This window comes from Macaca thibetana, chromosome 14 (genome assembly GCF_024542745.1).
Source record: "Macaca thibetana thibetana isolate TM-01 chromosome 14, ASM2454274v1, whole genome shotgun sequence".
In the NCBI taxonomy this organism is placed as follows: domain Eukaryota; kingdom Metazoa; phylum Chordata; class Mammalia; order Primates; family Cercopithecidae; genus Macaca; species Macaca thibetana.
The window spans coordinates 57488203-57510527 of NC_065591.1; the positions used below are offsets into that span (position 1 = coordinate 57488203).

Genomic DNA, 22325 nt, shown 5'->3' on the forward strand with positions numbered 1-22325 from the left:
CTACAAAAAAAAAATTAGCCGGGCGAGGTGGCGGGCGCCTGTAGTCCCAGCTACTCAGGAGGCTGAGGCAGGAAAATGGCGTGAACCCGGGTGGCGGAGCTTGCAGTGAGCTGAGCTGAGATCCGGCCACTGCACTCCAGCCCGGGTGACAGAGCGAGACTCTGTCTCAAAAAAAAAAAAAAAAAAAAAAAAAAAAAAAAAAGAAAATTCCTAGGAAAACCTTTGTCACCTCAAAGCAGGCAATGATTTCTTAGATACAACATCAGAAGAACAATCTATAAAAAATTGATAAACTCGATTTCATCAAAAGCAAAAACTTCTACTTTTGAAAATGAAAAGAAAGCCACAGACTTAGAGAAAATATTGCAAGTCATATGTCTGATAAAGGAGATGTGTCCACAGTATACAAAGAATTCTCAAAACTCAAAAAGGAAACAACCCAACTTTAAGATGGGGAAATATTTTAACTGAAACTTCTCCAAAGAAGAGATATGGATGGCAAATAAGCACATGAAAAGATGCTCGACATCATTAGTCATCAAGGAAATGCAAAATGAAACCACAAAGGCATACCACTGCATGCCTGTTAGAATGCTAAAATGAAAAAGACTGGCTGTGCCAACTGTCACAAAAATGCAGAGGAACTGGAACTCTCCTACAATGCTCATGAGAATATAAAATGGTCCAACCACATTGGAAAAGTTGGGCAGTTTCTGAAAAAGTTAAATGTAGACCTATTACATGATTCAGCCATTCCACTGCTTTGTTAGGTATTTGCCTAAGAGAAACAAAAGTATACGTCCATACAAAGACTTGTACATGAATATTCACAAAAGTTTTCTTTGTTTTACAAGCCCAAAAGTGGAAACATCAACAGGTGATGGGATAAACAAACTATGATATATCCATGAATACTACTCAGCAATAAAAGGAAATGCTCTACTAATTCATGCAACAATATTGAAGAATATCACAATAATTACACTGTCTGAAAGAGGCCAAACAATCAAAGGGTTCATACTGATTATTCCATTTATACAAAACTCTAGGAAATGAATCAGATCAGTGGTTCCCTGAGGATGGGTGGAGTGGGTGTGGGGAGTTGGGAGAAGAGCAAGAAGGAAGTTTTACAAAGATGCAGAGGACTCACAGGTTTCCATGCTATTCCCAAGCACACTAGGCACACTCCTATCTCAGGACGTTGTCATTTGCTGCTCCTTTCCATGGAACATTCTTCCCATTAACCACATGACTCATTCCCTCGCCTCTTTCAGCTCTCTGATGAAGTGCCCCCTCCTCAGAGTTTCCCTGACCACACTATATGACACAGCACACTCACCAGCCCCAGCACCCCATGCAGTCAGACTCTCTCCTCCAGACTCTGCTTTTTCTTCTTCGTACTTTATTATTTTATATAAGCCTCTTAGCACTGATACATTAAATATATTTGTCCGTATCTCCCCCAACTAGATAGTAAGAATTATGAGACCACGGACTTTGTTTCATTCACTGTTCTGTCTCCACTGCCTAAAATGTTGCCTGGCATTTAGAAGGTGCTCACTAAATGCATGTTGAGTGAATGGACCCACCTTAAGAGGTGGCTACATTATTATTGTCTATTTCTTGATGGAGGTTAAGTCACTTGTCTAAAGCCATATAACCAATAATTTAAGAACCTGGGCTTCAAAGCCAGGTCACTTTGACCCCAAAATCCAAGTTCTGAGCAGTGATGCTACTTTGTCTCAGAGTCTGAGAGGTCACACTCACACACACAAACATAATTGTAAAACAATGCAGTCAGTGACTACCTGTGGGAAAAGAAATCAATTCACTCCTCCTGGAGGACAATCTGACAGTAGCCAACATTGGAAACTAACAGTCTTTCTTCAGGAGTTTGTTTTAATTGAATAATCAGACATGAGGGGAGAATGTCACATATACAAGATGTTTAACACACAATTATTTATAATAGCAAAGAATTGGGAAGAACAACAAAGTCCCCACAAGGGAGTGATCGAAGTAGAGTGGAAATGAAGTGCAGTCAGGATGTGACAGAAGATGATGCCTGATGTGATCAATTTTTCTCAAAGGAGCAGGAGGCAGGGCCATTTATGTAACACATGGCGGTGCAGATAAGGGTCAAGCAGAGAGGGGTCTTGAGAGTGCAGAAGGTTTGAAAGGGCTGTTGTGGGCAATGGGAGTAAAGCTCATCAGGGAGAAGCAGAAAGATTGAGAGATGGCATTGGTGGCCTGGCCGAAGATGAAGACCATGAAAGTGGTGACATCCTGCACAGGCATGTCATTTTTGTTGTAGGATTCTAGGGTCATAAGAAGAAAGGGGATGGAGATTCTAGCATGGATCTACGCTGGGCTGGAGTTGTGCCGAGCATATGTGAGGGAATAAAAAGTGCTGGAGTGAGCGACTGAAATAATCTACCATGTGATACAAGCTGGGAAGAGAAGAAGAGAGGCTGGGAAAAGGTTGGTAGGCCAGAAGAAAAAGGCTGGTAGGCCACGAAGGCCGACACCTTCATGGTAGGGCAGGAGCAATGTATAAGGAACATGCCTGAGGTCAGAGAGTTGGCAATTCATGTGTATGAGATTAGAAGTGAAGCAATTCCAGCTGTCATCATCTAGGAATTTATCCTGTGAATAACTGAAGAGAAGTGTCTAGATTGGGAAGGTTCAGAAACTGTGAGTGAAAAGTGCTAGTTTGGTCACTGATAAAGGCACTGAAGCCTTTGAGGATAACGACTGAAGCTTGAGTGGAGACAAAATGGTTAATGGGGTGCCAAGCTGTGGAAAACAATGGACTCGATGATACCTACTTTATGCCAGTCATTTTACATAGATCTTTTGCTTTTATCTTCATAACAATCAGTGGTATAGATAAGATTTGGAGAGTTCAAGGTCAATGTCCAAGTTTTGAGGAGTCCATTTGGCTTGCGGATGCTGGCTAGAGAATACAATTATCAGTGAAGGGTCTGATTTTGAACCTATTGCGTTAAAGCTGTTGGCTGAATATCTAGATGGAGAAGTCTACAGGCATTTAGAGATGTGGGACTAAGTCTTGGCAAAAAGGCTGCAGTTGAAGATATAGATTGCTGTGTTAGAAGCATTGTGTTGATAACTGAGACCAGGGTGTAGCCTGAAAATAGAATGGAACAGAGTGAAATGGAAAAGACGAGCACTTTGGCACGTGCTCAGAGGTGGACAGTGGGGACCTAAGAGGAGCCAGAAATTTAAAAAATATAGGCATCATATTTTGGTAGGTTGGAAAAGTGGCCATAGGTTTTCAGCTCCTGCCTTCAAGAGGTAAGGCCTATTTCCCCACCCCTGAAATGTGGGCTGGCATTTTGACTTACTTTGACTACTACAATGTGGTGAGTGATGTGCAAGTTCTAAACCTAGGCCTCAAGAGACCCTGCAGCTTCTGCTCTCTCACTGGACTCCCTTCCACCACCATGTGTGCAAACCTGAGTGAGCCTGCTGCAAGAGGAGAAGGCATATAGGGAGAGGGCCCAGCTGCTCTAGGCTTCCCAGCCAGAGCACCAGATATGTGAGCAAGCCCAACCCAGAAAAGCTGAGCCTGGCCCAGACCACAAAACTGCCCAGCTAAGCCCAGCCCAAACTGCTGATCCACAGAATATTGTGCTAACTCAAACAGTTGTTTTTTCTGTTGTTGTTTTGTTTTTGTTTGTGTGTTTTGTGTGTGTGGTTTGTTTTTGAGACAGTGTCTCGCTCTGTTGGCCAGTCTGGAATACAGTGGCATGATCTCTACTACACTCACTGCAACCTCCGCCTCTCGGGTTCCACCAATTCTCCTGCCTCAGCCTCCCAAGTAGCTGGGATTACAGGCGTGTGCCACCACAACCGGCTAAGTTTTGTATTTTTAGTAGAGACGGGGTTTCACCATGTTGGCCAGGCTGGTTTCGAACTCCTGACTTAAGGTAATCTGCCCACTTCAGGCTCCCAAAGTGCTGGGATTACAGGTGTGAGCCACCACGCCCGGCCAAAACAGTTGTTATTTTAAGTCACTAAGTTTAGGAGTGACTTGTTAACATGGCAATAGATAACTGATACACACATGGCCCAGAAGCAAGGGGGACAACAGCTTACATAAACACATGGAGGAGAGGTCAATTTGGATGAGGACTTGAAGGAGAGGTGTTTTCCAGGTTCAAAGATGTGAGGGGGGCAGAAACCAGAGAACAGTGCTGGAAAGTGAAAGTTAACTATTAACAATGATTCCTTGTAGAGTCAGGATGGGGATGAGGGCAGCAGAACACAGATTTTCACTTTTAATACGGTGTACCCAACGTATGTGTTGCTTGTGTAATGGTTTTAACAGCTTGATTATTTTGTAATTGTTTGAATAATTCAATTTTTATGTCTTAAAAAAAAGTACTGATTAGGAAATAGAGGAAGTGATATGAACGAGTGGTTTTGGTGAGTAGCCAAACCAGCTGCATCACAATCACCTGGGAAGTTTTAAACAAACATTGAGCCCAGGGTTCTACCCCCGGATATTCTGATTCAGTTAGTTTGGACAAGGGCCAGGTGAGTTGTTTTCTTCACATAGCTCCCCAGGTATTGAGATTATCAGAGTGAGAAGAAAAGAGTACTGAAGACAGAAACCCAGAAAATGTCTTTATGTAGGGGTCTGAAAGCAGAAAAATAATTTTCTTTTCTTTCTTTCTTTCTTTTTTTTTTTTTTTTGAGACAGTCTCGCTCTGTCGCCCAGGCTGGAGTGCAGTGGCGAGATCTCGTCTCACTGCAAGCTCCACCTCCTGGGTTCACGCCATTCTCCTGCCTCAGCCTCCCCAGTAGCTGGGACTACAGGTGTCTGCCACCACACCCAGATAACTTTTTTGTATTTTTAGTAGAGACGGGGTTTCACCGTGTTAGCCAGGATGGTCTCGATCTCCTGTCCTCGTGATCTGCCTGTCTCAGCCTCCCAAAGTGCTGGGATTACAGGCGTGAGCCACTGCATCCGGCCAAGATTTTCAAACTAAGCTTCTATGGAAGACTAGAGTTCCAGAAACGTTTACAATATGCATTAATAAAACAGCAATTTATACCACTTATTGCATGATTACTAAGTCCCAGGCAATATGATAAGCCCTTTATATTTATTACGTCATTTATTTATTTTTATTTTTCAGTCAGAGTCTAGCTCTGTCGTCCAGGCACAACTTTGGCTCACTGCAACCTCCAGCTCCCGGGCTCAAGCGATCCTTCTGCCTCAGCCTCCCAAGTAGCTGGGATTACAGGTGTGCACCTCCATGCCTGGCTAATGGTTTTTTTTTTGTATTTTTAGTACACATGGGTTTCACCATGTTGGCCAGGCTGGTCTCAAACTCCTGATCTCAAGCAATCTGCCCATCTCAGCTTCCCAAACTACTAGGATTACAGGCATGAGCCACTGCGCCAGGCCTATTACCTCATTTAATACTCATAACACTTCCCCAAGAAACTGTGGCCCAGGGAGAAATAATTTGTCCAAAGTTAGCTAGGCAGAGTCAGGATTTGAACGCAGGTTATCTAATTCCAAAGTCTTTCTGCTTTTATATGTTTGCTTTTGCAGGGAAAAATTGTTTACTATATGGAATTAGCTCAACTTTAAGTTTTTCTCCCATGTATGTATTAGACCTTTGGAATATGCCACTGTTTTTTGTTTGTTTTTTGTTTTTGTTTTTGTTTTTTGAGACGGAGCTGGAGTGCAGTGGGGCGATCTCGGTTGACTGCAAGCTCTGCCTCCCAGGTTCACGCCATTCTCCTGCCTCAGCCTTCCGAGTAGCTGGGACTACAGGCCCAGGATATAGTTCGCACTCCATACATGTTTGTTGAATAAATGAATAAATGTGTGGATTTGGGATCTGAACCAAAATTTGTAGGTTTTGTTATTTTAAGTTTAATATTCCAGTAATGTTAGAGTTCTTCTCCGTGGAGAGCACCACTTTTCAAAAAGGGAGGTGCACTGGACTCACGAGGTGGACAGGAGATTTGCTGGGGCTGTGCAAGGAAGGGTTGATGAAGAAACAGAATTAACCAATTCAGACGATATATTTCCCCAAAGAAGGCAATGAAAGGAAAAAAAAAACAGACGTGGATCAGTTGGGCCCATCTCGAGGAAGGAGACAAGACAAACCTTAATAAGTTTACAGGCTGAAGAGAGATCACCAGTAAAGAGGTGAAGGTGCAGATGGAGGAGACAGATGGGATTAATACGGGGCGAGACTCAGGGAAGGTGAGGAGGGGTCCTAGGGGAACTAGCCTTAGGCAGAAGGGACACCTGTTCCTCTGAATCTAGGCAAACAAGGGCTGTCAAAGTTGCGGGGAGGTTTTTGGCAGAGTGAAGGGAAGGAGAGCACAGGAACAGGACGTCATGGAGATGAGAGCAGCCCAGTAAATGAAATTTCTCTTCCAGCCCTCACCATCTAGGGTCATGGGTCAGGAAATTTAACTCCAGAATTCTGCAGATCGATATGCAGTACGAAACTTAAAAACAAAGAAAAAAACTACTATCTACTATCATCATGGTTTTATTTTAAATGGAGGGGTGGCATTTAACACACCAACAAAAGGTAGAACGGGCATAACCTAGGAATAAATCTACTCGGCTTTATGACCAACTCACTCCGTTCTTATTTTTTTCATTTCGCCAGGGAGGATGACTCCTTCCTCCAGGACGAGTGCGTGGGGAGCGCAGCTCCAAACCTCCCACGCTGGCAGCCGCTCGCCATTCCCGCGGGGCGGGCGCTGAGCCTGGCAACACGAGGGCGCCGCTCCTGCGCCCCGACAGCCGGCCGGGGCTGCCATCTCGCCCAGCGGAACAGGCAGCGGCTCGCGTGTACCGGGCAGCCAGCGGGGCACTCCGCCCGGGGCCAGCCTCGGTCCCTGCGGAGGGCCAGCGGGACGTAAACCCGGGCGGCCGCATCCCAGAGCCGAAGGCGCCCCTCCTCGCCCCGCCCGCCAGAGGCCCACCCCGGCCCCTGCCCCGCCCCTCCCGGCGCCCCCTTCAGCGCCCTTTCTCGGGGTCCCCCGGCGGAGCGACCCTGGCGGGGCAGCCGGGGTGGGGGCAGAGGTGACAGCTCTCTAGTCCCAGTGGCTGCGTGCCCTCCTCCGACAGCTCTGTCCCGTGGGTGTGGGGACACTACCCTCGTCTGAGCTCCGCTGCACGTACCCGAGGCTCTGGGTCCCGGATGCCCGAGGGTTCGGGTGCCCCAGCCCACCCTGCGAGTCGGGCGCTCGCGCCGGTCCTCGCCCCCGGAGGCCCGCTTCTCCCGCAGGAGAGCGAGGGTCAGCAGGCGCTCACGCAGGGCCACCCTTCGGGCGCCCTACCTGTCATAGCTCCAGCGGCTGTAGGACAGCGTACGGTGGCTGCTGACTCCCTCCATCGCCGCCTCTGGCTCCGCTTGGGACTCCGCGGGCGGCCGCGGCGGCAGCGGCGGAGGCGCTGGGCTCCGGGCTGGCTCGCTAGCTGCGGGCCGGGCCGGGGCGCGGGCGGAGGACTGTACCATTCGCCCCCCGGGGGGTGACCCCCCCCGGCTCTGCCAATGGCGGGGACGCGCGACTGCGGGGACCCGGGCCCGTGAGGCCCCCTCCCCCACGCTCGGGTCCCGCGGGGGCGCGGCTGCGGCAGCCTGGGCTGCTTATTTATTTATTTCCGAGGTGTGCTCCGCGTCGCCATGACAACCGCTCCTTCTTTTCCGGCGTCACTAGGGCACCGCTTCTTTCAAACCTTCCCGGGACAAGGTTTGCTAAGAGGCTGCTCCGGCTCCTGCTAGGTTGGGAGTCCCGGATCTGCTCTCGCCACTCGGGGCCCTTCTGCAGAGGCGCCCTCCTTTCCGGTGTGGGAGTCTTCAGCCAGTCTCCACAATCAAGTTCCCCCCTTCTCAGGAATGGAAATAGCCATCCCCCAGTTTCCTAGATTCTCGCCGTCTCCCCGCCCCTTCTTCCCCCGGGTGGAAGTCTTGAAACCACCGTCCCCTCCTCTCTTCAAACTGCCTCCCTCCTTGCTGAGAATGGAAATCCAGTATTCCCTCCCTCTCTCATGGGTGGATTCCCTCCTCGGCCCTGCTATCTGGTCTATTACGGCCCTCTTGGGTTCCAAAGACCAAGCTCTGTAAACACTCCCATTTCTAGGCCACCTCGTTCTGTTTATGTCCCTTTGTGCTTTCTCTTCATTACTACTGAAAATCCTTTGTGAAAAGTCCGGGTGTCTTGGCTCAGCCGGGGGAGAGTTTGTCTGACAGTGACCCAGGGAAGGCTATGGCGAGAAGGCACGCCTGGGTGGGGCGGGGTGGGGCAGGGAGAGCCAGCTCGCACCTTTTTGTCTGCCAGGGGCCCCTAGTCCCTTCCCTTCCCCCACCTTAGGCTGATGGCTTTAGGGATTTACAGGTATAATCTCCTTGCAGAGGTCACAAGAGCCTAAGAAGGACCTTTCGGGCAGTTGCTGTGGGGTGGCTGGCTAACTTCACGCCAGGGTCAGGGTCGGGGTGAAGGTGCCGACGTTCCCAGGAGATTGGAGTGCGAGGAGGGGAAGGTAGGATTTGCGCTACACTAATCCAAGGATCCTGACAACTCCTGTGAACTAGAGTTAACCCTATGGGTTACAGAGGTTGCAACTGGCAGTGCACCTGTTGCATCCAGCCCGCAATCACAGGGGAAAAAAATACTTTTCATTGAATAAATTGACAACACTTAAAAATTGGGAGATTTAATAGAGCTAGCTTTTTATCCTCTCTTGAAAACTAAGAATGTCTGCCAGTGCTGGGCCTGTCTTCAGCATGGCAGGCATAGAGCGCAGAAGTGGCTGTCCTCTGCACCGGGAGCAGGGAATATGTTGTTCTATAAGCCTCTGCCCCTAACCGGCCAGCTTTTCTCACTTACATGCCTTATAGCTTTTATGTTTGCCACTTCTGTGCAATACGGCCATATCTATAACCACTAAAGTACTCAACTTGTTCATGGAGCTACTCAAATGCATCATTAACCAATATTTACCAAGGGCCAGTTACTGAGCAAAATGCTTTATGTACCAGGTAGACACTGTTACTGTCTCTTGTGGAGTTTACAGACTGGTGTGCAAGGACTGACTCCCCCAAAAAGCCAGTATTCCTGAACCACATCTTGATGGTGAGGCTCTTGGTACACCCATGACCTCAGCAGTAGTGGATTGGAACTCCAGAATCAACTTACTGCAACTGTGTGAAGCCTTATTTCATTGTTTAGGGGTAGGGGTCAGAGGTAAGCTTCCCCCTCTGGAGAATGTGTGGGAGTTTTCGGGGTCTCCCACAGAAACTGCAGGACCAGAGGCTACTGCTCCTGACCCATATGTCATAAAACAAGTCCTAAGGATGTCCCTTCTCCAAAGGACTGGCTCCCCCACCCCAACCCATGCTGGCTCAGAACCAGCAGTCACAGAGGCCTCCTGAGGCTGACATTTAGGCACTGGCTGCCAGTCCCCTGCAGCCTGCCTTGGTGAGACCACAGTGGCTACAAGAGCCAGTAAACCTGCTACTGTCTCTTATAGCCTCCGCTTCCAAATCCTGATACCCTCTAGAAGTACAAACAAGAAGTCCAAGGCCAGGTGTCCTGAACCAAGGCTGAAAGCTGTAGAGAAGCTACACCCCAGACATCCTTAGGAGAACTCTGGGCTAGGCAGATGGAAGAGCCCAACAAAGCTATAGAGGTAGGACCTTTTGACCCTTATCAATGACAGGAACGGTGCGTCAGCAATCTGTAGGAGGAGGATGTGTGGCACTGTTAAAGCATGGCCACAAAATCTTTGCCATTCCTCTCGTTAAGAAGCAAGATCTGTGTTACCTCCCCTTTAATCTGGATGCTCTGTAACTTCTGAGGTTAAGTAATGAAAGGCCCTTCAACATCCCCTGTTCACTGGACCCCTGAGCTAACATGTTAGAAGTCTGACTACTGTGATGCTGCCATGCTGTGAGAAAGCCCAAGCTACAAGGAAAGGTCATATGTGGGTGCTTCAATTGACAGTCCCAGCTGAGGCCAGCCTTCAAGTCCCCACAGCCAGACACCAGATATAGGACTGAAGAAGCCTTCAGATGATTACAGCCCCTAGCCCTTTAAGTCATCCCCAACTGCTTGAGCCTTCCAGCTGAGCCCTAGACATCACAAAGGACAGACAGCTCATCCTCGCTCTGCCCTGACCTGACCCAGAGAATCTGAACACTATGAAATGGTTGTTGTTTTACACCATAGATAACCAGGCAGGCCGAATTCATCTCAGAGGAACTGGTACTTTTTCCTTGAAAGCTGACTCATGGCCCTTTGGTTATGACAGGAAGGGTCCCAGTTCATCTGCAGAGAAGAGCTGCAACAAGGAAACTGGATTGCTCTGCACAGAGGAGCAACAGGAATTCAGGAGTTATCTTCTTGTAGCTAAATGATGAGTGGTAGGGGTAAGATTGGAACTGGGAGAAGAGAGGATACAGGAGAAAAGCTTGAGTAAGAAGAAGATGAAATGGTAGAAAGCTAGACTCTAAGAAGGAAAGGTGAGAAATTCTGAGGGTAGGAATGGCCAAGGAACTCGAGGAATGGGGATGTCTAATGTTCTATTTTAAGTTGGTTCCTGCTCCTTGGTGCTGCTCTATTACCTCCAAACTTTCAGAAAAAGTCTGGTGTGTATATACCACCACCTCCTATGAATGGTGCTTAGGGTATGCAGAAGGTGGGGCACTGTCCACAGTGGGACACTTTGTGGGATAAAGTGGAGTAGGAGGATGGCAACCCTGGCAGCTTGTTGGAGACTGAGAAGTTAGGAGCAGGAATGCACATGCAGAGGAGACCAGGAGGGCAGGCCCCTTCCCGAGAATCCCTGGGCATGTCAGTGAGCATACTAGACTTCCCCAGATGAACAGAGACAAGCTAGAGATAGTCTATCTGGATTTTAAAGGAAAGTGTAACCTTAGAAGGCTGGAAGCTTCAGATGTGAAGATGTGAGGCCAGTGGTCCTGGAATTAGGGGTCTGGCTACTCTTCAGTAAGCAAACAAGCAATGAAGAAACCCAAAACCAGGACCTAGGACCAAGGACCCACCATGGCAAAATGAGGAAAAGGGACCTGGGAGTCTATGTCCTCAGAGAATGAAACCTGGAAGGAAAAATCCCTTGTTGCAGCAGAGATGGAAAGTTATAAAGAGAAACCACTTCCCAGGCTAAAACATGGTCCATTATCTCCACAGTAAAACTCTGGGGGAAAAAAAATTCTGCTAGCTGGAACGAATGTGCTCCTAAAACCCACCCTTTCCTCTTAGTTTCCATCCCCACTGCCACCACCATGTTTTACCCCAAGGAGCAATGGTTTCCCTTTAATATTCTGTGTTTAACATTCCCTTTAGCATAATCCCTGTGTTCCTCTAGTGCAGCTAGGAAGGGCTAGCTTCATTAATTTTAGAGGAAAGATTCAGGAAAATAAAGAGAGTTGTCACATGAAATGTATAAATGCAGGGCCCGGGACCCTGCACCATTCCACTGGCCATCTGCAGATATCTATACTCTGATTCCAAAATGTGGACTTACTACAGGATTTCTTTCCTAGATATCCTGACAATGCCCAAAGTCAAGAGGTGAAGAAGCTCATTTCTATTCTGAGAGACAAGCTTCATATCCAGATGACTAGCACCTTGAATGGCCTCACCAATTGATGGTCCATCCCTACTCTCACACTCACAGAGGGTGGCTTCATCTTCAGAAGCCCATCTGAATAACCACATTGCAATCTAATCACTCCTGCTATGGACTGAATGTTTGTGTCTCCTCCAGATTAGTATGTTGAAAACTAAATCCCAAAGTGATGGTATTAGGAGGTGGGGCCTTTGGGAGGTGATTAGGTCATGAGGGTGGAAATGGGATTAGCCCCCTTTATAAAAGAGGCCTGAGAAGCCCCTTCCACCAAGTAAGGATACAGTGAGAAGACCAACATCTATGAACTAGGAAGCAGACCTTCACCAGGCACTGAATGGTGCTGGCACCTTGATCTTGGACTGCCTAGTCTCCACACTGTGAGAAGTAAATTTCTGGTTTTTTGTTTTTGTTGTTATTGTTGTTGAGACAGAGTCTCGCTCTTCTCACCCAGGCTGGAGTGCAATGGCGCAATCTCAGTTCACTGCAACCTCTGCCTCCCAGGTTCCAGCAATTCTCCTGCCTCAATCTCCTGAGTAGCTGGGATTACAGGCACCTGCCACCATGCCTGGCTAATTTTTGTATTGTTAGTAGAGACAGGGTTTCACCATGTTGGCCAGGCTGGTCTCGAACTCCTGAGCTCAGGTGATCCGCTTGCCTGGGCCTCCAAAGTGCTTTGTAAGTTGAAATTCTACTATATCTATTTATAGTTGCATGGCTGTATGCTGCAATCTGTATAATCGTAAGAGCTTTTAATTTGATGTATCAATTACTAAGAACTTTTAAACAGTTAAATCTGAAAATAGATGGGCAGTTAATTCAAGTAAGTATTAAGAGAGTTACTCAGGTAACTTTAGAAAGAAAATCACATTCTTTCTGAAGCCACAAATATTTATAATGATGTAAATAATAAAAGGCAGCATATAGGAAGAGCTGGGGCAATAGAAGCCCCAGGGAAGTCTGTGGGGGTCCTGCAGGTGCTCTGCTTCCAGCATGGAGCCAGAGGTGGGCCAGTCAACAAACGCTAATGGTCCTAAAGGCAGGGCCCTCACAGCCTTTCATTTCCTTAGCTTGGTGTCAGAAAATGCCATAGAAAGTTCAGGGCTGCCCATGAGGCTGATTAAAGGGATAAGAGGACAGGTGGACCCAAATGGGCTTCAATGTTTGGGTGAGGAAGATGCAAAGTACATGAGCCAGGTGAGTAGAGAGATGACTCCAGGATGGCAAACATGAGTAGAGGTAACGGCATGCCAATGAGGACCAGGTGAGACAAGGTAGTTCTATGGAGAAGATGATCAGGGATCAGATACTTTCCTTTCTCTAGGTAGCAGGATGACACAGAAATCCTTCTTTATCAGCAGTTTAGGAAATGGAGAGTCGGGGGTCCCCCAAACCATCCCTAGATTTGATGATTCACTAGGAGGACTCACAGGGTTCAGCACAGAGTTGTATTTATGACTGTAATTTATTATGGTGAAAGGATTCTGTGTCAGTGTCTCCAAGATCCAGCTCAGTCTCCGTGATTCACTAGAATAACTCACAGGTCTCAGAGATGGCTGTTATACTCACCATTATCTCTTATTACAGTGAAAGGATACAAAGTAAAGTCAGCAAAGAAGAAAGGCTTTGGGGCAAAGCCAGGAGAAACCACAAGCTTCCAGGTGAACCCTCCCAGTGGAGTTGCATGAGGACTCACTTCATTCACCCAGCAACAGTGTGTGACAACACATGGTGGTGTTGCCAGTTGGAGAAGCTCACCCAAGCCTTGGTGTCCAAAGCTCTTAATGAGGAGTCAGTCATGAAGACATGCAAAGCCTGTGTAACTGGCCTCAGCTGCCCCAATAACTCCTTCTCCCCCTACCCCCAGAGCAAAACTAAGAGTTCATCATAAGTCATTTTATTAGGGTAAACTTACCTGGTCAAACTGATACAGCCTCTCCCAAGGACCCAGCCATACAAAAACACTCATCAGTCAGAATATTCCAAGGGCCCCCAAAACTCAAGCACCTGCACCTCTTCTCTGCCTTCACACAGCTGGAACCAATTTGCTCACCTTTAAAAAGAGCCATAGGTACCTAGGATCTACCTCCACGCTGGGATGGCCCTTGCCTAAGCCTGACAGTGCAGGAGCGAGAGAGTGAGGCATTTTTGCCTTGCGTGTAGACAACGTTGAGGTGTAGCTTGTACTCCAGAGTTTCCTTGTAGGATGGTGTTGACTCTAACCTCTATGAGACTTTGCCTGAAATCACTCTCTTGCTTGACTTCCTTTTTTTTTCTTGTCCTCCTACACCCACTCCTTTACTTGTCTCCCTAGCAGCATTTCAGTGATGTGCTGACACTGGCCAGTTCCAAGAGTTGATTGTTAGCAACTCTTCCCAACTCCATGTTCAGAGATATCCTGTTGGTAGCTTTAAAGTGGTCATGGTGGAAGTACTCACTATAGAGTATTTGTGGAAATTGTTGAATGCTTGATTTATTTATCAAGCTTATTTATTTTCTTTCCATAGAGCCAGTTGTTACTCATTTACTATCACACCATTGGGCATTTTCTTAATAAATCACTTGAATATGAATGTTTGTTTCAGTGTCTACTTCTGCAAACCCAACCTAAGAAAGAAACTACCTTGGCAGTTGTTTGAGAGTCAGGAGGCTTAGAGACGTAGGTTGAAATATATTTATTATATGAGGCCAGATGTTATACTATTTATTTAAGTTATAAGTGGACTAAGGCAAGAAAGGCATCTTCAGTGGGATTGAAGCTGAGGTGCTGGCTGCCCCGACTCTTGGGTTTGATGACCTGAAAGTCCAATAGTGCCGGAGGTATCTGTGTTAGATAACAGCCCTGTGCTGAGTCTCTGGAAAGTCATGTGGACCTTTTAGGTTTGGAGCTGGACTCTGCCTTCTGCAGCAGAGAACTACTCATATTTCCAAAGAGAGAGCTTATAGTATGCTTGTGGGCCCTAAGAGAGCTGGAATACCTGATGTGGGACATCAAGACACTGTGTGACTAGATCTGCCCGTAGGAATCTGGGACACCAGTCATAAATTCACCCAGGCATGAACTGGGCGTTTTATATTTACCAGTTCACCAGTCAGAAACTAGCAATTCATAGTATGATGACAATGACTTGGTGTTGGATACAGACAGGTGCAAAAGGCACAAGTAAACTACATGAAGACACAATTCAAACTCTGTCATCTACCCCTGTTGCTCCAACCTCCTTCCTGTGGGAGTGTCCCATATCACCACTGCTGTAGGAGGAAAAAATCTGAGCTTGATGTACGCAGGAGTTGGCTGGATACGGTGGTGTGAAACAAAAATGAATTCCAGCTGTACTACACACCCACTCAGGAGAGGTTCTTAAGCTGAGTGGAGAGGGACTTCCTCCTAGGGCGAAGACTTGGGCAGTACACTTGGTCATCCACTTTGCATGTAGGGAGGCGTGGCCTGAGGCAAGAGTACACATGGACTTCTAGGCACTGGAGAGCAACTCACTTGGGAGGTCACAGGCCTGGGTGAAGCGAGACTGGAATATTGGAGAAGGAAGTATAGGGGAGATGCATGTGGATGGACTAATGGGAGTGGGACTAGACTGTGCAGAGCTTTATGCCTCCTGTCAATGCCCATCAGAGAGCATCTGCTGTGCAGGGGGCACTCAATGAGCAGGTAGGAAGAAGGATTTGTCTGGTGAATATCAGTCAGTTTCAATTCTCAACCAACTAAAAGCTTGGGCCCATGATTGCAGCAGGAACAAGGCAGAGATGAAAGCCCAACCACAGGGACTCCCTCTCACCAAGGCTTATTTACCTGCCACTGCTGCTGAATGCAGCAGAGAGACTGGATCCTGGTTATGGTGCCATTCCTTGATGGGACTGCCCTAGCACTTGGTGATAAGTTAATGACATCAGATTCCTTCCACCCTGAGCGCGCAGCAGTTTGTCCTTATTGACAAAGAAAAGATGGACACCTTTTCTGATTTATCTTCATTTCTTGTTGTGCTTCACCAGTGGTTTATAGAGTGTCTAATTTATCAGCATGGGATCCTGCATAATAAACTCTCAGCTCAAGTGTCTATTTTATGATAAAGGATCATGACAATGGTCTTGTAAAAAAAAAAAAAGGGTCTTCTAATATATTGGATTACTTGTAAACAAGGGGTAGAAAGTGGGAGTGGCTTATTAAAGCCCAGGGAAGGAGCCAGCTTTGGGATGACACCCTGTGGATTGGGTCACTATACTCCAAGATGTAGTGTATGCACTAAACTGTCGGATGATATACAGTGCTGTGTTGGAACACACAGGGCCAGAGTAACCAACAGGTAGAAATAGTACTGGCCCCTTTCATCATCACCCCAGTCAGCTCTTTGGAGAAACTGTGTTTCCCATTTCTGCAGCAGGCTTCATTGCAACAGAGGTCCTGATTCTCAGGGGGCAATCTTCCACTGGTTAACACGAGAAGTTTTCCATTGACTCTATTGCTGGGTTGCTTTGGGCTCCTCCTGCCAGTGGACTATCAGATAAGAAAAGTTACTGTATTGGAGCTGGCAATCAACCCCCATTCTGAGAAGCTAAAGTGGCTGTTGCATAATGAGGCAGGGAGGATTAATCTGAAACTTGGGCGCTGGAGTGTCTCTTGGTGCCTTCATGCTGAGTGATAATGGTGCATAGCCAATCACAGCCAGCAAAGTAGGGTAGTGGCGAGACGGTCAAGGGCCCAGGCTCTCAGGAAGAGCAGTCCAGGCCAACTTTAGCGTTGCCCAGTCATGAAAGAAATGTGAAATTGGTGGGTTGGAGTGGGAGCGGGGAGATGATGAATATTAATTGTGGCTGAGGACCAGCTGCCACAGGGGGCTATAGTTTATTCCACTAATTCTACTCTTGAAAGTCCCTTTTCTTTTTCTAAGAGCTTGCATACTCATAAAGAGTCCACTTAAAGAGTCGGTGATAACGTGGACTTGCTAAGGGGGAGGAGCAGATCTGAGCAGTGTAAGGAGGGTACCCTCTCTAACACTGGGGGTGCCTCCTTGATTTCAGCACCATGGCGGCAGACAGCCCCGCACGCAGGGCTCACATCCACCTCAAGCTCTCCTAATTAGCGAGGGAAGGATGCAGACCTGCTGTTGTTGTAGCCTGTAAGTATGAGGAAGTTAGCCAGCCTCCTAGGAGAATTCTTCAGCCAGTGGGATAACTGGCTAAATGCCCCAGCCTTCCAGTCCCTCAGTGGGAGAATTCCGAGGGGTGTGTCACATGGTTCCTTGGAGGTTCCTCAGCGGGACTGAGTCCCTGTTGCTGCAGAAATAACCAGCTTAATACCTTTGGTTGCATTAAGTTCTTCCCATCCTTGTCTCCATTTGCTTTTGCTTCTAAGATCATATTATGGGTTAGTTTTGTCCCCCTCAAAAGATATGTTGGAGTCCTGGCCGGGCGCAGTGGCTTGTGCCTGTAATCCCAGCACTTCGGGAGGCTGAAGCGGGCAGATCACCTGAGGTTGGGAGTTCGAGACCAGCCTGACCAACATGGAGAAACCCCATCCCTACTAAAAATACAAAAAAATTAGCTGGGCGTGGTGGCGCACGCCTGTAATCCCAGCTACTTGGGGGGGCTGAGCCAGGAGAATCGCTTGAACCCAGGAGGCAGAGGTTGTGGTGAGCTGAGATTGTGCCATTGCACTCCAGCCTGGGCAACAAGAGTAAAACTCCGTCTCAAAAAAATAAAAAAATAAAAAAATAAATAAAATAAAAAAATAAAATATAAAGGCTTTGGGGGCAGTATCAAAGACCCTTCCTTGATCTCAGACTTCCAGCCTCCAAGACTGTGAAAAAATAGATTTCTGTTGTCTTACGCCACCAAGTTTATGATACAACAGCCCTCTCTTATTCATTGTTTTATCCATGATTTTGCTTTCTGCAGTTTCAGTTACATGCAGTACAGTACAGTAAGATATTTTGAGAAGCAGGGGAGAGAGAGAGGGAGAGAGACACTACATCCACATAACTTTTATTACAGTATATTGTTATAATTGTTCTGTTTTATATTAGTTGTTAATCTCTTACTGTGCCTAATTTATAAAGTAAACCTTATCATAGGTATGTATGTTTAGGAAAAAACACAGTATATATAGAGTTTGGTACCATCCATGGCTTCAGGTATCCACTGGAGGTCTTGAAATGCATCCCGCATGGATAAGGGTGAACTGTTGTACTTATTATGGTAACCATAGGGATCGAATGCAGATCACCTCACATGTAAACTATTTTACCCCAAGTCTTTGCCACATGTTCTGTTGTAAGGGGACCCAAACTATGTTTTCCCTCCAGCTGAATTTTTAGATCTAAATCTGGGGCTCCCATTCTCAGCTAACCATTACCTCTGTCTATCCCTTGCACTTTCAATCAACAAAACAATTTTACTGGGACCATTGGACAGGATCCTATCTTGTACCTCTCACTTCTCTAACCTCCAGAATTTGGCAAGAGTCCCTCACTTTCCTGTCCAGAATTCTAGTATCATGTGGAAAGTCCAGGTTCTCTTATAAGTATCACCCTTTCCCTGGAAGGAAAGCTCCAAGAACCTCATTTTGCTTGTCAGGTCCTGAGCTAGGGTTTCTTCTGGGCAACAGCAGCTCCAAAATTTCTGTATAGAGGGTTTGTAGATTATAATCTGATTGGAAGGGGAGTGGGCCCTAGTAGATTTACTTGAAACTGTGTTATCAAACCACGTTTAGAAATATGTGTTTATTTGGAGTGATTTTGGCAGTGGGGATAGAGGAGGATGCTTTGGTTTCATCACTCTGTGGCTCAAAGGTGGCCAAGGGAAGCAGCTCCAAAAGCTTTGGTCATTTTTTTGGCATCATCCTGGCCTCTCCAAAGCAGAAGGTGCTTTGTTGGTCAGGCCCTCAGAAAACAGCTCAGGAACTAAGGGAATGCCACTGGCAACCTTTGGCCTTTAAGTGGTGTAAGGGTGTCCTCTAGTGGCCATGACTCAGAAAACCTCTGGCATAGAGCAATGCTCCTGAGACTGGTGGCCTGTTATCATGGTTGGGACCAACACTGTGGGACAGAGACCATTATAAAATTAATGACCATCATCATGGAACAGAAACATAAGCAAAGGGCAGGAAGACCCTAACGAGACAGAAAATACCTTCACAGAACTGACAGACAAGATGGATCAAACTATCATGTGCCAAACATCTAATTCACAGCTTAGATCATTGCCATAGGCAACTGCTTGCCTTCTGGGAGACATTGCTGGTGATAAGGGGGACAAATGGAATTATGACAGCTCGCAAGGATTTGCATTACTGAGTATGCATGGATTCCTAGACTTTCCAATGAGAAGCAAGTCAATGCTGGCAATTAGATTTATATATTAAACAACCTGGGTTCTCTTTGAATACCCCTGGAAATGTTGACTATAGCTAGTATGTGGGGAAAATGCTAATTTCTTCATCACATTTGCTCAGAAGCTGAAGTCATAGTTACAGGCTGCAACAAGTAAACTTTCAGTAAGAACTGATTCCTTGATGTTCTAAGGAGAGTGGAGTGAAGCTTGTTGGGGTTAAGTCTGGCTGTTGTTGGCAGCTCTGTGGGTGTTGGGAGGGGAAATGGCCTATCTGGGATGGGTGGGGCAGAACCAGACAAGACACCAATACCCTGCTGAAGCCCTTGTCTCATTACGCTGTCCTGTCTCAGGGCAGGGAAGACTCAGTTTACCTGTTCAATCCTTCTTGCCAGAGCAAAAATCCAGCAAGACTCCCGCACTTGCTTCCCTTCATGGGTCTACAGATCTCTGTGGACTCTCCTCACTCACGAGGGACAAAACTCTAAAATAATTCTGTCTCTTAGGATTCCAGCAGAGGTCAAGGCCTCACCTGCCTGACTTCAAGCAGCTCACAGGATCAGGAGAGGCCATAGATCGTGGGTGGGAAAAAGGAACTGCAATCAGGTTCCCATGTCCCTAGAATCTCATTTACTCTTCAAAAGTTAATTTGATTGAGTTCATTTTCATGAGGGCTCTGGCTTGGACAATGGAGGAGTGGGGGAGGTTTACAGTTTGGGCCTTGGAGGGCAAAAAGTGGGATAATATTGTCTCTGGTCCCCTCTCAGTTTCCCATGCCCTCCGTCAGTAGTGTCTGAATCCTGTGGAAAGGGGGCATGCAGAGCCAAAGGTGTATTTTCATGATGGTCTCCTTCAAAGCCAGAGGTTGAGCAGCATGACGTGGGCTTCTCGGGTCACAAAGTATGACACAGAACTGGGGAGAGAGATTGACCTAAAGCAGCAGAAACTCGGACATTTACGTCTGCACACAATTGTTGACCATGGAGGATATCTATTAGCGCAAAATCAGAAAGCACCCATGTGCCCAACACTAAAAGATCATTGAAGTAGATCATAGTTTACCCGTATAATAGGAATCTATAAAACTATTTAAAATAAGGTTTTTGAAGATTTAATGACCTGGATAATATTCATTCTAAAATGTGTAGTTTAAAAAAAGACAAAATACAAAATTTGAAACATTGTTTTAAAAACAGTTGTCTGCAGAGAAAAGGGATTGGCAGAACATGTTAACAATAATGATCACTGAGGGCGAATTTGAATTATTTATATTTTCTTCTTTCTCTTTTTTCTATATTTTCCAATCCTTAAAAATAAATGTTACTCATAACAATAAAAATATCATTGTTCATAAAAGGATTGAGATTTTGTGAGATGGTTTGCCCTCCCTGTCTGGCCCTAACAGAGAGCACACCAAAGTCATTGTAAGGTCACACATATCCCTTGTCCCTTGCAGAGGTGGTGAGAATACAGTGCAGTCCCCCGGCAGGACCAATTTAGCAACAGGAACAGGGCGATCCCGTGCCCACCCTCTGCAGAGAGCAAAAAGACAGGCTTACTGTGTGTGCTTCACCCGATCCAGATGGAAGCACCGACCCTGGGATCGCTCCTGAGCTGCCGCTAAGAGGAAAGGGGCCTCAATCCCTCCCTCCTCCCACCATCTGGAGATAGACACAGCCTCCAAAACTGCCTGTTTCCCCTTTTTCTCTGCCCCCCCCCCCCCCCCAGTTACCATAAAGTGTATATTTATTCATTCAATGCTAACATAATATTTGGCAAATAAAAGCAGCCCAGTGAATGCTAAATGAATGAATGGTGCCTATGGAGCAAATGCTGTTAGTGTACCTGGGGTCAGTGGGCCAGCGAGATGCTTTAGGGACTCATTGCCACCTGAGATTAATCTGCTTGCTGGGTCGGGGAGCCCACAGAGACAGAGTCCTTACAGAGCCAGTATGAACAGAGAGTCAGTGTTCCTAGGGATGATGTGTTCCCTCGGGGTTGCCATGTTCCCTTCTAAGTGATCAAGGTGCCCCTGAGGTTGGGGTTCCATGGGATCAGTGCATCCATGGGCTTGGTGTCAGGTTGTCCACTGGATAAGGATTTCCCTAAGGTAAAAATGCTCATGGTCTCAGTGTAAATTGAAGCCCATCCAGGAAGGTACAGGAACATACCATTTATGCCTATGAAGCTAATATTCTCTGTCAAAGGAACCGTCCACCAAGTTCATTGCCACTGGGTAACTGGTGCTGAACAGATTCTCAGGGGAAGAGAGAGTAAGTGAGAAATGGTGGGGTGGTGGGCCCATGGCTTAGTAGGGCAGGGTGGTTGGCATGGTATGTGGGACTGGTTGAAAGGATCAATTAATTTAGGTGGCTCTGGTGAGTGGAATGATGTGATATAATTTTAGGAATAAAATGGATTAGTAATTTGAGGGTTCTAGTCAGGAAAATGATTGGCCAGGGAGTTCTTGGGAAGTTGTTTGAAGGACTGGGTAGAAAGAGATTTGGGTAAAATTGTCGACAGCCTCAAAAAGGGAAATTACTGTGGTAGGGTGGACAGGCAGCTGGGGGCGGGGAACTTTGGAACAATACATTAGTTATAGGTGTTGTGGACTTGTTCTAATTTTCCATATACTGTGGAAATTCCACCTCAGCTGTAACTTCCTAACCGCTGTCAATGGTCACTGCTTCCACTTCCTGCTCAGCCTGTACTCCAGGTTGGGCAGGTGGTGGGACAGCCTGTCTCAGGAGTGCTGGGCCACTGTTTCTCTTGTGTGTTTCTGCCTCTCCATTTCCTGGGCCTTATCCCACCCTAGGACACCTTTATGGCTCGTTTGGACGACTCCAATCATCTCTCAGAGTGCCAGTGGTGTGATCACCCTGAAAGGCACCCCTGCCCTCTCTTCTGAAGCTTCTGGATGCTCCCTCAGCTTGGTATCAACATGCCTTCACAGACCACTCTCTTAGTCTCTTCATTGCGTCTGTGCCACAGCTTGCCTCTGCCTTGTTCAGCCTAGTCTCACTTCCAGGTATACCTCTTGGCCATCCTGTAAGCTCTATTCCAGGGCTCTGGTTCCATTTCCTCAGTGAAATGCCTTCTCTAGGCTCTTGTAGCGGTCTACAATCTCAGTTCCAGAAAAGACGTCCTGCTTTTGGCTTTGACTTGAACAAGTTAAGCTTCCTGAGAGGTGGTCAGGGTCTCAGTTCTTCTGTCCTCCACTTCTCAGAAGAGAGTCAAAGCCTCCTGGCTCTGAGAAGCCTCTAAGGAAAGAAGGCAGGGTTGGATTTTGTACTAGGGCCCTGAAATGTTACTCAGGAGGTTGAACAGG

The 22325-nt window shown here is 46.9% G+C and overlaps 2 protein-coding genes and 1 long non-coding RNA gene across 4 annotated transcripts in view; 1 reads left to right on the forward strand and 2 right to left on the reverse strand.

Annotated features, from left to right (window-relative positions):
• TUB (TUB bipartite transcription factor) overlaps positions 1-7491 on the reverse strand; it is an 87637-nt gene extending 80146 nt beyond the window's left edge. Inside the window, exon 1 of the mRNA XM_050756192.1 lies at positions 7345-7491. Coding sequence (XP_050612149.1) covers positions 7345-7400 — 56 coding nt within the window. The 5' untranslated portion in view covers positions 7401-7491. The remainder of the gene's footprint in view (positions 1-7344) is intronic.
• Positions 1-22325, reverse strand: part of RPL27A (ribosomal protein L27a) — a 1008958-nt gene that overhangs the window by 669657 nt on the left and 316976 nt on the right. Inside the window, exon 1 of one of the 2 annotated variants that reach the window (XM_050756503.1) lies at positions 7607-7610. The exons of the other annotated variant lie outside the window; for it this stretch is intronic. The gene's annotated coding sequence lies outside the window, so the exon portion shown is untranslated. Of the gene's footprint in view, positions 1-7606; positions 7611-22325 lie in introns of those variants that run through there. 2 annotated transcript variants of the gene reach the window in all.
• On the forward strand, positions 8402-14229 carry LOC126935310 (uncharacterized). The gene is made up of 2 exons (XR_007719216.1): positions 8402-8548; positions 13244-14229. It is a non-coding gene; the product is annotated as an uncharacterized LOC126935310 (long non-coding RNA).